Source organism: Lichenostomus cassidix, chromosome 10 (assembly GCF_008360975.1).
Source record: "Lichenostomus cassidix isolate B80296 chromosome 10, HeHo_3.0, whole genome shotgun sequence".
NCBI lineage: Eukaryota > Metazoa > Chordata > Aves > Passeriformes > Meliphagidae > Lichenostomus > Lichenostomus cassidix.
Window position 1 is genome coordinate 17421485 of NC_139491.1, and position 15662 is coordinate 17437146.

General features: G+C 38.4%; 1 protein-coding gene across 2 annotated transcripts in view; it reads right to left on the reverse strand.

Moving 5' to 3' along the window:
* Positions 1–15662, reverse strand: part of SCAPER (S-phase cyclin A associated protein in the ER) — a 135630-nt gene that overhangs the window by 25971 nt on the left and 93997 nt on the right. For both annotated transcript variants that reach the window (XM_085070949.1, XM_085070948.1), the window contains exons 26-27: positions 10294–10523; positions 6468–6623 (exon numbers count right to left, since the gene is read on the reverse strand). In XM_085070949.1, the coding sequence (XP_084927075.1) occupies positions 6468–6623; positions 10294–10523 (386 nt within the window). The remainder of the gene's footprint in view (positions 1–6467; positions 6624–10293; positions 10524–15662) is intronic.

Below are 15662 nucleotides of genomic sequence, written 5' to 3' on the forward strand. Positions count from 1 at the left end.
GCTTTTTCAGCAGTACAAAACAGAAAAGTACACTCACAGTCAAATGATAACCCCAAATTAATTACTGCATACGATACCTCACAGAATTTTTTCTGACTCTGTGCAATGAGAAGATTGACCAATTTTACCAAAGGTTAAAGTTAGCTTGCTTTCAACTCTCACTCCATCATTATTTTTAAACAATTCCATATGAGAAAGCTTACACTGCTGGATGAAATTCTTTTTGCCATTTTGTGCTGCTCTGGAGCAGTGAATGAATCAAAATATACATAAAAAAGTCAATTGTAAAATAATTCAAAATGCAAGCATTAGTTTTTTTTCACAAAAAAGGCTGGAAATTTTAAAGTTGTACCACAGGAGAAAGCTGTTAAAAGAAATTAAAAATCTGTCTTCTAGGTTTGATGGATTGAAGAAACAATTTATTTTTGATGTTGCCTGTACTACAGTAGAAGAAGCCACTGGCTCCCGTTGAGCTGAACTGTTGGTTACATCACTTTAAGCCTGAATGTTTACAATAAAAAGGTAAAAAGTTATTAGTACTTGCTGTGGGCTTTAAAGTAGCATAAAGTCTATATCAGATGATGGAAAATAAAGCATGAACCTCTGTATCTACTGCTCTAAATGACTTTTGTTAAGTCTGGACAACACTGGATTTCATACATTTAGCAGATTTTTAGTTCACCTCAAAAGGTAAGCCAAATGAAAATTCAGTGCTATTGGGACAGACTGAAGCAAAAGCCCCTAAAAACCTTCATAATATGACAATGTCACACAAGAAAACCAGATTTTACATAACTGACGTTAAGAGATGAGATTCCTGTAGCTGCACTTCCTCTTAATTCTCCTATTTAAAGAAACTTTGAGTCTGTAGCAGCTGCAAAAGAGTCACTAAGGACAAAACCCCTTCAATTAATCCCTGAAGGGAAGCAAGACTCACTGGATTTCGGACATTGGCTGATTTAGCTGGGAAAACAAACAGGCTTTCAGACTTTACCAGTCTCTGTAATTATGTGTTAACTATAAACACAGAAAAACAGACAAATATTTATATTACAGTCAAACAACCTGCAGGATCTTAAAAAAAAAAGGTTTAATGAAACACACAGAATTTTCATTATGGGTTGCCATTGTGATTTTCAGCTTCGGCCATCAAAGCATCTCAGGAACTGGTATTGGGTTTATGACTTACAAAAAGTGTTTAAGAATTTAAAAATGTGGATATATCCATCACAGGAGAGAAAGATACTAAACAGTGGTACTTCATTGCTTAAAATACACCACTATTTATTAAAAACAGGAATTCAATACAGCTTGATAAGAAACAGCATACTCTGCAGAACAAGTATAAAACTACAATTTCTGCAAGCTTCAATATGAGCAAACTGTTTATATCTTAAAATATATTGTTTTAAAAACTGGCTGAGCTAACAAGCAGACAAGCCTCTCTAAGGGTATACATTATAATGTTTGTATATTTGAAATATATACTCCTGATTAAAAACATGGAGTGAAATGGAAACATGAGCTTCCAAGAGGCTTAGAATATAATCTGTTGGGGTTTTTTATTATTAGGATTTAAAAACTATCATCAGTACTTTTTGCTTCTAAATTATTTTATTTAGAAAGAGATGTCAAAATAAAGAGGCAAAATAATAATAAAGAAGAATAAAGAAGTATTTAGCACCTGTCAGACCTTGCTACAATTCCCACTGTCAAGCCAGGGATTGCAGTGCTGCATAGAAGCGATGAAGTGAAACCTTTCAGTAATTTCAAGAACAAGCTGGAGTTAGTTTACAGAGCTTGCTGGAGCTGCTGTCCCTTGGAAGTGGTGAGAAGCACAACCAAGGCTCAGACAGACTTGCATCTGATTCAGCATCCAGCAGCCAAAACAGGCATTATCTTAATTACTGTAATAAAACTGAGACCAGCCCAGCCCACTTCCTGGTGGATCTGTGACATGACAGGCACCATTTCTCTGGATCAGACCCTGGATCTGCAGCTTTCTGCCACTGCAGCTTGGAACCCACAACTTCATTAGCTGCAGACACAGATTTATATATATTCCACCACTGCTTTGAGATAACCCATAACAGCAACAATTTACTGCACTGCACTGCTCTGACACTATTTTCCTGGGATAATGAGGAAACTTGAAGGCATTTCTTTAATTGAGAGAACAGCAAAATTTCTAAACAGCTGGTGTCCCAAGAAGCTACAGAACTGGGGGACTATTATTTGCAATAGTCCCCTTATGCACCATGCACTATCCTCCTTGTATCTATGTTCTTGGTCTCCTCTGTACTGCTCCTAAGGAGAACATTCTGCCTTAGTGACTGACCCTCACACTGCAGTACTGCCCTTGGCCTCCTCCTGTTCTTTGCATTAACTCTGTGTTAGCATGAATTTATTCACTCATACTCATAAGCAAAAGTGAAACAAGGCAGTAACTATAGCCCTCCATAAAGCAATAACTAAACTTCTAGGACAGCAATCTCAGTTCCAGAGAAATAGGGAAAAAAGGAATCTAGACTTGATGAACACTGGGCAGTACAGGAAAAGACAGGAACATAAGCAAAAGCTTTGCTATGCTGATGAAGGACTTGGCATAGTGATTCTTAGTCTTTCCCTGTTGCTTTTAGGGAAAGCTGAGCTGGGGCAGCATGGCCATACCTTTATTAATGCTCCCTGCATTCCAAGCCTGCTCATGGTTTTCTGTCCTGTGAGTACAAGCCAAGCACGTCCCATATGTGCATTCAGGGCCTGAGAGCCCAATATAGGTCTTGTGTCTTTCATATTCACAATAATGCACTCTGGAAAAGCAGGTCATCATCTTGAATATTGCTACTGGACATCCAGAATTCAACACAAATTTCAAGAGATTTATATGGCCATACGAACCATTGTTATTCCATATAAAGTGTATTTAATATTTTGCTTTATTTCAGGTTAAAAAAAACGTTTCTGTTTTCAATTCTGGCCGCTGCTACTCTTAATGGTGAGCAAAAACCAGTTAAGCATTACCAGTGCCACAACTTTCAAGCCCAAGTATCAAACATCAGGTTCATCTGCTCAGCAGAGAGAACTCAATATTCAGATATGCTGCATTTTATTTCTCACTACATACAAACAAGGGACAATACCCTGTTTTCAGCTCTCATACACCTTTTTTTTTAACTCATCAGGGAGGAAGGACTTCTCACCTCCATTGCTAGCAGTAGATGCAATACAGCATCAGAAAAACGGGACTTCCAATTGGAGGTCTCATGTTAGCCCCAGTGATTCTCACTGTGTAACAGAAGAGGACAAAAAGTATCAAAACAACCTTGACAAAGGGTTACAGGTTACTAAGGTTTTCAACAATTGATCTTTTATATGTATTCCACAGTGTTTGGAAAATGTGCTATTCCATCCACAGCAAAATTTCAATTAGAAGAATCAATCAAGCATTTATTAGCCAGTATCAAAAATGATAATTTGAAAAGTAAAATAAATCAATAAAGTTAAATCTTTTTAAAAGACCTGGATCATTAATGGAAAGAAAATCCCTCTCTTATAATAGGATATGTTTATAACATATGTTCAGAATAGATTCCCCTCTTTCAATAACATTTTATGATTTTAAAATTGAAAACCCTCCAATTTATGTTTCTACCTTAGTAAGACTTTTCTTCACTGTATCTAACTCCATGATTTTGGACTTTTTTTCTTTCTACAAGTCTACCACAGTAATAAAAGAAGTCTCTTCGCTCATGTCTTAAAATTTTACCATCTACATTATATCAACCATAGACCTCATTTAATACATAATGTTGATTTATATATATATATATATATAAAAAACTAATTTGAGGCTATTCTCTAATAATCATTATTGTTGTGACACCTTGCCTGACGTAGAGGTATGTGCAGAGAGGGACTTGACTGAGCTCCCTTCAGAGCCTACAGAATTGTTTTCCATGAAGTAACTGTCCAAATACACACTTGGTATCAGTTCAGAGCTTGCTTTAGAAATATTCTGCTGAATTTGGGAGTTTCATGAGATGTGCTTTTGAGGAAGACAGGAAAGTCTAGACTGCCAGCTCTTCCTACATCAGAGCTCTAGAAATGACACAACACATACTTTGTACCCACAGGACAGGATCTTTTACTTGCTTAAAACATGAGTTTTAAACAATAACTCCTAGCCCTCTGGGGATATGGCAAATTACAGTTTCAGTACAGTTCCTAACAACCTGGTGGGGTCTGCAGGCACAGGAGGAGGATCCCACAGCTTATAAAGGATTTCATTGTTGTGCTGGGTTGGTTTGAGCCCTGAGGTGGTCCTGCTGCCCCACCCAATATTTACTGTCCTGTGTCAGCTTCCCATTATGCCACTCAATGCTGCATGCTGAGGTCTGCACACAGAACAGACAGCACTCTATGAAAGCACTCTCATGAATTTAATATGGAATGACAACTTCTTATATGACAGAAAACAGCCTGAAAAAGTTCTACCCAAAAAAAAAAAAATTTTATGCAGCTCACCCCCCATCCCTTCCTTCCCATCAAAGTACATAAAGGAGTTTCCAACCTGGAACCATCATATAAAGGAGAATATACCAAAAGAACATTTCAAAATTGTTCTTTCAACAATGGCAAAAGCCTGCCATTGATTTGGCAAAACTTCCTTTCATGCTACAGTGTCAGAGCACTCCTAAGACTTACTGGGCTTTTCAGTAACCACTTGAGAAGTTTGCTGATCAGAGTGGTTGGTGGCTGGATGTACAGAGGGGTGCAACAGGCAGGTTGGTTTGGTGCTCAAGCATGTATCAACTGAGCTGGAGAATGAGAAAAGCTGACTGAAAAGGCTGCATTGCCTCCTACCACCATTTACCAGGAATGAAAGAGGCATCTGTATTTCTCACAGAGGGGCCACCTTTTGTGCTGCAGATCAGGTATCACACACCATGTAGTACTGTAGTGTGACATATTTAAGAATTCAATAAATTTGAGCTGTTTCTGCCACCTTAATCTGTGTTTGGCATTACCTTTTTCCATTTAAATCACCTCCAACACCGAGGATTTCTGTAACACGACAGAATTACACTCTGCATTCACTGCTTAAACGAGAGTGGGCTCAGGTGATGAAAGACATGTGATTTAAACTGCCCTTCTAATCAGTTACATCAAAGCTTTTGATCTGAAAGTGAAAGACAACAGTTTTGAAATCTCCAAGTTCATTCCTCTCATTTCTTTTCATGCTCAAATGAACAACCTAACCTGGAAATCATGACCAACCGGCACCTTTGGATAAAATCCAAAGCATTGCTCTTTATGGAGGGGGTAGGATCAGATACTTCTTGGTGTAATTGTGAAGAAAAAACATTCAACCCTCCAAAATTGTTCTGCTGTTACAAAGAACAGATGTTCTTGAAGGATGTACTTGTGCAGTGCTGTACTATTTTGGGGTGCAAAGATCTCCAATATTTTGGTGAAGTGTGTGTCTGCTCCAGAAATTGCAAATATTGTATTACTCATTCTGAGCTAGAGCTATTATTCCACTAACAGAAGGGTGATTTTTAAATTATTTTATTTAGTGAGTATGTGACTTCTGGCAGCGCTCTCCTGGAATTTAAAATGTCAAGTTGGCAGCTTTCAGAAAGGGAAATTTCAGTAAGGTTGGGATGGTCTCTTTGGGCTCATATTTCTTGCAGCTCTTTTTCCATGTGTCTGTGTCCCTGGCTACCAGCAACAGCTCTTACCTACAGCTTTGTTTCTTATCCTGTGTTTTATTAGCTCTAGTTTTTCAACCTTAGCATCATTTTACCCTTCAGGAATGCATTGTAAAGTTCTGCCAGCCTTGGTTTTTCCTGAAATGTGTAACAGTAATGGTAGTAGTTCTAGTAGGTGCAGCCCAAAGCTCTGAAATTTTGACTCTCACCTGAATGTCAGGCTGTCCTACACTAGACCATAGAAGATTTCCTGGCAGGCACATACCTCATGCACACTTCCCACAACCTTGGTTAGGTTACAACAACAAACATTTTGAATTAGATAATTCCCTGACAAATCTAGTAATAGCTTTCTTTATAGAAAATAGTATTCCCTTACTGACTGGTGGTATTTTAAAGAACAAGAGCTGAATTGGGCTGCTCTAGAGACAAATCAATTAGAGTTGATTTTAGCTGATAATAAAATACCTCTTGAAGTCCTTAGGACTGGACACTTAAAACTATCAGTGATAAACCCTGTGTGGAATGATGAGTAAAGGAGGTAAAAGTTTGCAATTCTGATAAATGAGTTACAGGAATCAGTGCAGGTAACTATTACAGTTTGCTGGTGAGAGGATGAACAGAGTGAATCTCCTGCACTGTCCCTTTCCCAGCTATTCCTGTGTGTCCTACAGTGGGACAGTTCAGTTTGGCAGCCTCAGCAGGATACCACTGCCTGACCAACACATTTTGAGCTCACAGAGCCAGTGCACTCACCTTCCATTGACAGCAAAACACAGCTGGCAAATTCCATGCAACACTGCTGTGGCATTCTGCAGAAAACTTGCTATTTTGGGGTTCTCATCAACAGGGCCTTGAACAGACAGGAAACAGCAACACAGCTTGTCCACCAATCCTATGTTCACCATGTAACTACAAACAGAGGAAAAGGTGTATCACAAAAAATAGTTCCACACCAGTTTTGGTAACTTTGCAAAAGCAGTAATTTGTGCTTCTCTACTAGCAAACCACACAAAATGCAAGCTGTGATTTCTTAAATACTCTTTCTGAAAAGGTTCAATAAAACAATTCCAATTGCAATAACTTCAGATCTGGCTTTCTGTGACTATCAGTAGTTTTTGTTAAGAGATCTGTCTGTTGTAGGATAATTTGTATTATACTGTACATGAAAGAGGAGTGTAAATGTTTATTTTAGCATACTGTTGGAAGGACAATGGAATTTTGCCATAGTTAAATGATTTATAATAATCTTGATAGCTCTGCAACAGCGCAATTTCTTTATAGCATCAAGAGGTAAACTCTGTAGAACACACTAACTCAGGAAGACAATGATGTTGCCCAGATAACGTTTTATTGCAATACATATATCATAGCAACTACTGCCCAATTGTTGGGCTTTGTTCCCCTCTTATATATACATATGCAACATCTCAGGGACTAGCAAAATATTAGCAACCTTCTACCATCAGTATAGAGGGATCAGGACCAAAAACACCTCCTCAGGACTCAATCAAATTCAATACGGAGAAAACAAAGTAGTGACTTTTTTTAAACTGAAAACTCCTTTCTTTTTCATTACAGTTGACCAGATCATCATTGCTGATGCTCAGATCACAATTGCTGAAGTGCCTTCTTTGAATTTCTAATAGCTTGGAAACCTATGCCAAAAACATCTGCTCTTCACCCTTGTACCAAGATCTCCCTGTCCACAGTAGGTTCTCATACTTTGATCATTATCAACTCCACTTAAACTGTGCACAGATGTATTTTTTCCATGTCACTTTGCTGATATCACCTCACTTCACCCACTTTCCTTTTCTACCACAAACATGCAGCTTCTCAGACTTTGGCCCATCTCAATCACCATATTCTGCTGACTTAGGTGAGATCAACTCTCTTTGTGGACACAAAGGTCCCACTGCAATCAACTCCCTTTCTTTCCCCCCTAATTTTCTTTGCATTTTCCTCCATTCTTATGAAGTGAGAGAAACCTCTTGACAAAATCAGAAGCACTGCTGTTTTATCCTGTGCCTCCACCTCACTTAAAAGCCATGGGGAAGCAACCCCTTCAGACACCACCAAATGATCCACTGTTCTCACACTGACTGTCCACACTAAACCCCCCTGTTCCTGCTATAACTGCCCTACCAGCTGCTCTACTTGCTCCTCAAGTCCATTTGGCAGAGATGGCTCTCAGAACACAAGCTCCTTGAGAAGGGAACACCACTGGCTCTAAGTTAACATCATGTCTAAACCACTCCGACTTGACTCAATGGTGAACATTATTAAGTAATACTAATTCTATTAAATAAAATCTACTGATCAGATAATGCTTCTCACAGAAACAGAACAAATATTTATTAAAAATAGCTATTCCCTCTCAACATCTTACTGCCTGATTCTGGAAAAACAGCGGGTTTTAACAATAGGGAAGAAAACCTCATCCTTTTCAGCCACTGTTGCTGCTCAAAGAGAGATTTTTCTTCAGGGTTAGAAGTGAGACCTTCCTTCAGCCAACATCCACCCTACTGACACAAAGCTTTTGGAAGAAGTGAAGGAATTAAGAATAAAAATACACCGGACATAAAGCAAGAAGTTGAACTGCAGCATGGAAGATTTTTAAAGCTGCTGAAGTACAGCAGTTAAAAACACTTAAAGATGCACAAAGCTTATTAACTGCATGCTCATTGTGCAGGTAAATTTGCCCGCTCTATTTAGAAATGTGAAAGGTTACCAGCATTAAATTTCTCGCAAATTTTGATCTAAGCAATCCACCTGATCATCCAGGTGATAAACAAGTTCTGCATTAGTGGAATAATTCCAGGAACAGAGCTGGGTGTTAGATACATCACAGTCACAGAGAAATGCTGAGTGCTGGAAATAGCTATGAGAAATTGGAGGAGAGAGGAAGAACTAAATAAAACAGAGCTAATACTGATAGATGGTGACTCACAAAAAGGCACAACCTTTCTCACCAATGTTCTCTTCCCTAGGAGCACTTCCACAGAGTGACTGACACCTGCAAACTGTGCCCACTGTCCCCCTCCTTTACACCCACACCTGGGTACAAAGCAGCTGCCCTTCTGGCAGAGAGGAAATGGATGAGAGCTTTCAGTCTGCCGGGACTATTCTTCACTGGCATCCGGAGACAACAAGAAGATGCATGGAGCACTCCTTTCCTTGAGGAATTCAGCATACAGACAAGTGGAATGTCAAAGCTCTCTAATCTATTGCCTCCATCTCTTTTTACCCACAGGAGCACAGTTGAAATAACCTGGCTACCCTTTTGATACCCAGACAGCACACAGATAATTGGTGTTTATGCATCAGGTCTAACAGTCCCAAATAGAAAAAAAAAATCTTTTTCAATGTTCCTTTTTCTTCCCCCATCTTCCTAAAACTCTCACTTAATCAACTCCCCATGACATACGATACAATGACCTGGAGGTGAAAGATTCTCATTAATGACAGAATTTGTCTGTTTTTGACTGGTTTAAAATGTCCTCTCTCTTTTTTTTCCTAATTGCACTATTACCTTGTCATCATGCCTTTCATTCCCCATTTATAACCAGATCCCCTAAAGTGCCTCAGGTGTGGGACCTGGTTGGATTCTCATGTCTCCCCTTATCTTTAGGGTATGCCTGTGCTTGGCCTAGTCAGTGTCAGATGTCTGTTCAGCACAGACCTCCCACCCTCCCATTCATAAATGGGCAGAATACAACATCCTGAAATTTCACACTCTATCAAAACCTGTTTAGGGAGAAGGAGGGTTATATGAGAGCACTAAAGTTTTAGAGGTCACTGGTATCTATGACAACTATTTGTTTTGCTTTCCTCCTCCAGCTGTCCTCTTTCTCTCCATCACCATCACACCAGACTTCGAAAAGTCTGAATGCTCACTGGGACATCTTTTCAGTAGCATATAAAGAAGGATTTAATTTCTTCAAAGGGCTGAAGACACACAACTATTTATATGATAATTTGCTGATAACTATTTATATGGTTTACTAGTGAAACAATATGCTTTTAGCAAGACTAATACACCACTGGATATATATTGGTTTTATATATATAAAATAGGTTTTAATTATATATATACTAATATATTCAGGTTTAGCTATAAAAATGCAGCTATATTATAAGATCAGATTATAGGAATGACTGGGTAATTGTTATAATAGGAAGGGTATATTTCATGATAAGCTTATATGGATGCATGTGTGATATGGGAGACCACAGGCAATGGTCTCATTGTTAGCATAGTTAGCATAGAGAACTGAGAGAAAATAATGAAAATATGGAAGCTGGCTCCTAGGCAACCAGGAGAGAAAATAAATGAAAAGAACACAAAAAAACAAGTCCAAAACAAAAGATTCTTGAGTTTCTGTATTTCTGTGTCCGCAGTTTTTTAAAGAACATTTTAGATTGAGAATGTAACATTTCAACAGTTTTCCTGACTACACACACAAACTACTCTTACTCCATTAGGAGTTAAAGCAGTTTATTCCTCTCTTAAATCAATGTCATTTGCTTTCTCTCTCATAAAGAATACTTAGAAAAGTTTCATTATTTTTTTTTAAACCTGATTAGGTCTTGGACTCTGCTGCTGAAGGCCTCCACTTGTGAGGATTTACTTTTCACTTCCTGTAATATCTTCAGTGCAGTAGAGTGGTTGTTTCCATCAGGGAAGCTGGAGATTAGACATCTGAAAATCACAGCAGTTACCCTCAGAAGTCCTGTTGTTAAACCTTCAAATACCTGCTTATTTACACTTCTGCCTGCAGTAGCATTATGGTCATCTGGAACACTAACCTAAGTAAAGAGAAAAAAACCACAAACAACCAGAATTCAGTAAAACTAACCAAAGTTTGTAGATAAACATTTAGAAATTTGCATAAGCCTACACCAAAAGTAATAATAAAGTAACATTCTAGCAGTGCTGATGGACATTGAACCATTCCAGGTACAAGATAAGGTAAAGCACATAATCCAAGCTGGACCAGAATAAATCAAGTCAAAGAATGCAGTGTCTGAGAACTAAGGAAGCCTGATAGCAGCAGAGTATGTGAGTAGTATGATTGTGTTCTTATGCATAAAACATCACCAATGACCACTGCATTTGGCCATCAGAGGTCATGACCCACCTGTCAATCATGTCAGAAGTACAACACCCAGTTCCCTCTGAACAGACCTCAGAGGAATCTCATTTTTCTAAATCATTAAACTAGAGCCCACTCCTAAAAAAGTGAAGTTGAGCTGTACAACACGTAAATCTGAGGACAAATCTATATGCAGGATACAGATCTGGACGGAAATCCTCATGGAGAGTATAATTTTAAAAAAATTAATTTAGTTTTTCCATTTCTGCAGTCCAAGGTAATTTATCCAGCTGAAATCCTGCCCTGTTATGATCGAACAGTGAGTGGAGTGTGTGTGCAAGTGCTGCAGTCAGTGTTAGAGGCAGAACTGGCAGCACAGCTCCAGCACTCAGGACTTGGGGCTCCTGGAACATCCCATGGCTGATGCTGCTGGGTCCATGCACCCCCAGAGCTCTGTGGAGCCCCTGCTCTGCCACAGCCCAAGGCTTCACCCAGAGATTAGGGATCAATAGTGGCTGAAATGTCATTTTCCTTCCAGCTTCAAATCATTTACACTCCTTATTGGCAAGCGAGGTCAGTGAAAAGCGTTCCTGCCGTATAGGTATCAGGAGGGATTTGGTAACACTTGGTGACAAAGAACAACATGCACATTTCTTTATTATTCATTAGCTCTGAGCCTTGTGCTGGTACTTAAAACTCATTGTAATGGTCTGTTGCTGGTGACGAGCCAAGAGAGCAAGTGAGAAGTCTTTAGCTGCTTATTCAAGTTCAATAGGAAAAACAATACTATGTTGCTCCAGTAACATTTGTTGACTAAAATAATTCATGCCTAATGATACCAATTGCTCACTGAAACAGATGGATTAAGCTTTGCAATGTGTAAATCAACTTAAATGTGGTGACTTTGTACTCAGAACATTAAGTTTTAAAAATTGCCAACAAATGCTATTCACTGCTTTTTCACCTGATAAAAAATTACATATGCTATTTCTTAAAAAATTTAATAATATCTTGCAGCAGAACCTTCCATTTGCTGTAATGAACAGTACTATGAGTAGGTAATATCTGTTTTTGTTTTCTAGTTCAATGTACATAGGAGAAATATACATTCTAAAGATATAGCCTTTAGCTATACAAGTCCACACCTTGAAAAAAACCTGTTCTTCCTAATTTGTAAAATAAATAGATCTGGCACTTGTTACAGTCATTTACCGCAGAGCTTATTTTTCCTCTTCAGTTTTTTGGGAAAACTTGTGTGTATTAATATAAAGGGAGAACAAATGGGATTTGTTATACAGTGTATGTCAAGAGATAGAAGGAAATACTGTTTAATAGAAAAGGAGTAAATTTGAACTTAATTCCTTTAAGATTTTCCTTTTATACTAACTCAAATGAGTGACAAAAGATCAGCTCTTTTACCAAAGAAGTAATTAATGGGATAGTGTGAAAGTGTGTTGAGATTTATGTTTAAAATTAATTGGTCTGCTTGCAGAAGCAAAATTAATTGGGGTGCTTGCTTGTTGATTATTATATCAAGCAAGGGGGTAGGAAATCTTAAGATTTAATAGTGTAATTATGAAAGCTTTCAAGCTCTGGTTTCTTTGAGTTGATTATACAAGGAGTTAATGATATTCAGGGAAATTGTGTTGAACACTGGCATTGGATGAGTAAATGTTAAAACATTCCTCATTCCCAAGGTTTAACAGGTTTAACAGTTTAAATGACACAAATCTACAGGTGTGATTACATACTTAAAATTGATTTGCTGAGTAATTGGTATAAAACACTTTTAAATCATAATGGAAAATCAGGAAATACTTAACTACTTTCCAATTATTTGACACATCCAACATCTCAATGCTATTTTAGCTTTTCTGATGGCTGACTATGCCCTAACCAAGACTCCTACCTTCTTTAAGGTCAGCTCTTGAATTGGAACACTCTGGTGACCTGACTCTCAGCTCTTCTACTGTTTCCATACAAGTGATAAGGTACTCCTTAGTGAATTCCCTGTGTAGGGATTCCCATGCTTGTGCAGAACTGCCATAAGCTCTTCAGCTCTGCCCAGCATCTTGGGCTTAATCCTGTAAGATGCTGCACAATATGGCCCCAGTCCAGTAAAGCACTTAGGCACACATTTAATATAGCTGAAAATGCTACTCTGTTCTGACTCATGTCACCAAAACACCCCTGCAGATCAGAGTAGGTTCTCCTTCTGTGCTAACAAAAAACACCAAATGATTTCCAGTTAGCAACGTAGAGGTCCAACTGACAACTCATTCATGTTTTCATTTTATAAAAGGAATAAACCTCCACAGCCACGAACAATTTTAAATGTAGAGCTGGGAAACCTAAATGGAAAGACTTCAGTCCTTTTGAAGTGCTCAACTTTTCTTCATTTGGTCACTTATTTTGTATTATTCTCCCATTAATAGTGGTGATTTGGCGCTTTTTGTGTATGTAGTCATTTGGCTCGCCTCAAAAACAATCTGAAAAATATATCACAGAAGTACCAGTAGGATGTCAGAGTTTCTACAAAGTAACTAGTGAACTAAAGAAATGGAAATGGCCCAGGAAGTGCATGGGCTTGCTATGGTGCAGGTGATGGTTCCAATTTTAAACTCCCTACCCCTAAACGCTTTAGCATGTCATTACCTCTTCTACTCCAGCCCTGTTTCCAGGATTTACTACTCTCCACATGGGCTTGTTATTAGGGACTAAGGGAACTGTCAGTGCCACACAGCTGAACCCTATGGACACAGATGTAATTTCAAAATGGACTACAACAGCCAAGGATTGCACAGTTCTTATTATCAGTGCAAACACAGAGCTGCCTTATTTGATGCAGCGCAGAGGACTAAAAAAACTGACCACAATTGGTTAAGAAACTGCAATAGGATGTATAATGTCATTCTGAAGTATCCAAATTAAATGGCAGCACATTCCAGGCAAGAAATGGAGGAGAAAAATTACTTTCCTGTGACTAGATAGCCAGATTAACTTAAACTCACTTACCTAAAACAGAGTCCAAATTTAAGCACTGTATTTTGGAGAAGGAAAAAGTAACAAACAACTTGCTTTTGATCCCTACATTTGTTTTATTGCTACTTAATATTCATTGCACATTCACTAATCATGTCACTTAGAATTTTCAGATACTATGCATTTAAAGATTGCCTTAAAAATAATCACAGTGATCGTATCACACAGACAGGTATGGTTTATATATATGGCTTCACAGATATCTTCATGAAAAGTACAAGGCAGCTTGTACTGGAAATAAACCCTCCAAAATATAGAACTATCCTCACATGTTTACAGCTCCATATTACTTGTTTTTGCCGGTGTGAAACCTTCCAAAAAAGACAACTAGAAAAGCTGCAATTATTTTGCAACCATCTTTTGGCTATAGTAGTCAGAGAAGAGCAGAGATAGCAGTAAATAAATGAAGTTACAACTCCAGCATAAGACTTGTATTAACGTAGGTGGGAAGGTTTAATTAATGGAATCATGGCAATCAGGAAACATCAGTGCTGACCTGAACAGACATTGACTTAGGCATTACCTGAGCTAAGGAGGCTAAGGAAGCTAAAGAGCTAAGTCTACAGAAGGTTTCCTACCAGTCCCTTTAGGTAGGAGGTAAAAAAAGGTCTAAACAGGACACTTTAAACTATTAACCTGGACAGGCTGCATGTCACACACACAAAACCCCTCTCAACCCAAAGCTAAATCCACATGAAACTGGTTAAAAATAAGGTTCATACTGGATGTATTCAAGATTATATTGAAATACTTCTCAAAACAGTACTGTTTCTGTATTCAGCAAATATTGGTGTACTTGTTTAACAATTTGCTAAAATCTTGCAAATATACATTCTCATTTATTACTACTGGTATTACTTGGGCTTTATTTTCCAACAGTAAGTGGAAATACACATGACATGGGCAAAGGCTGCATCACACAGCTCATCCAACCAGGAAAACTGGAGGCAGTTAAAAGTCTCTGGGGGTATATTTTAGGATTTTGGTATTCAGAACTGCTCTCATTTTGTACACTTCTTTTTTTGTAAAAAAAAGAAAAATTCAAACTTGATCTGATTTATTATATTTTCAAGAGAGAAAAATCAGGGTTAGAAAAGCAGCACTGTTTTTGCGTTTTGTACTCAAATATGCACTTCATGGAAGTATGAAGATATCCTGGTTTAAGGGCCAATTCTGCATTAAGAGAACATAAGAGACTTTCTGTACAGGAAAGAAAAGTCCACTGTGGATCATGGGAAACATTAAGCTTTAATTACAGTTTTGCTGCAATTCAAGGGCAGTATTTGGCAACAGACTGAAAAGAGCTCTAAGTGCAGTAAATTTTCCTTCTGTAGTATCTCTGAGCTCTAGGTGGCCAACTCAGCCTAAGAAATACCCTCTGTATTCCTTCAGGAAAGGTACAGGTCGTTCCACAGCACTTCCCTGTGAGCAGGACAGGGCTTTGGCAGCAGAGCCAGCCTTGTCACTGGTGAGGTGCTGAAGGATTTCCCCTCTGGGTAATTCCCCTGAGCAGAGCCCTGCAGAGCCAGCACTGCCCAGCCCAGCCCAGCACCTTTCACTAAGCACATCTGAAACCTAATACCTGCAATCCTCTTGGAAAGATCTGCTGAGGAACAATGAGCTGGCAGCTGCTTAGAGGAGAATGCACAGGTTGCATTTGGGTTTTCTTTGTGTCAGGGACCCTCGGACTATCTTTTTAAAGTGTTCATCAACAGTCCTATGGCTTGTTGATTCTAACAGCGTCCCTTAAATTATTAAAAGTATGTACATAACTTTTCAATTAACAAACTGCTTGGCTCATGAAAATACA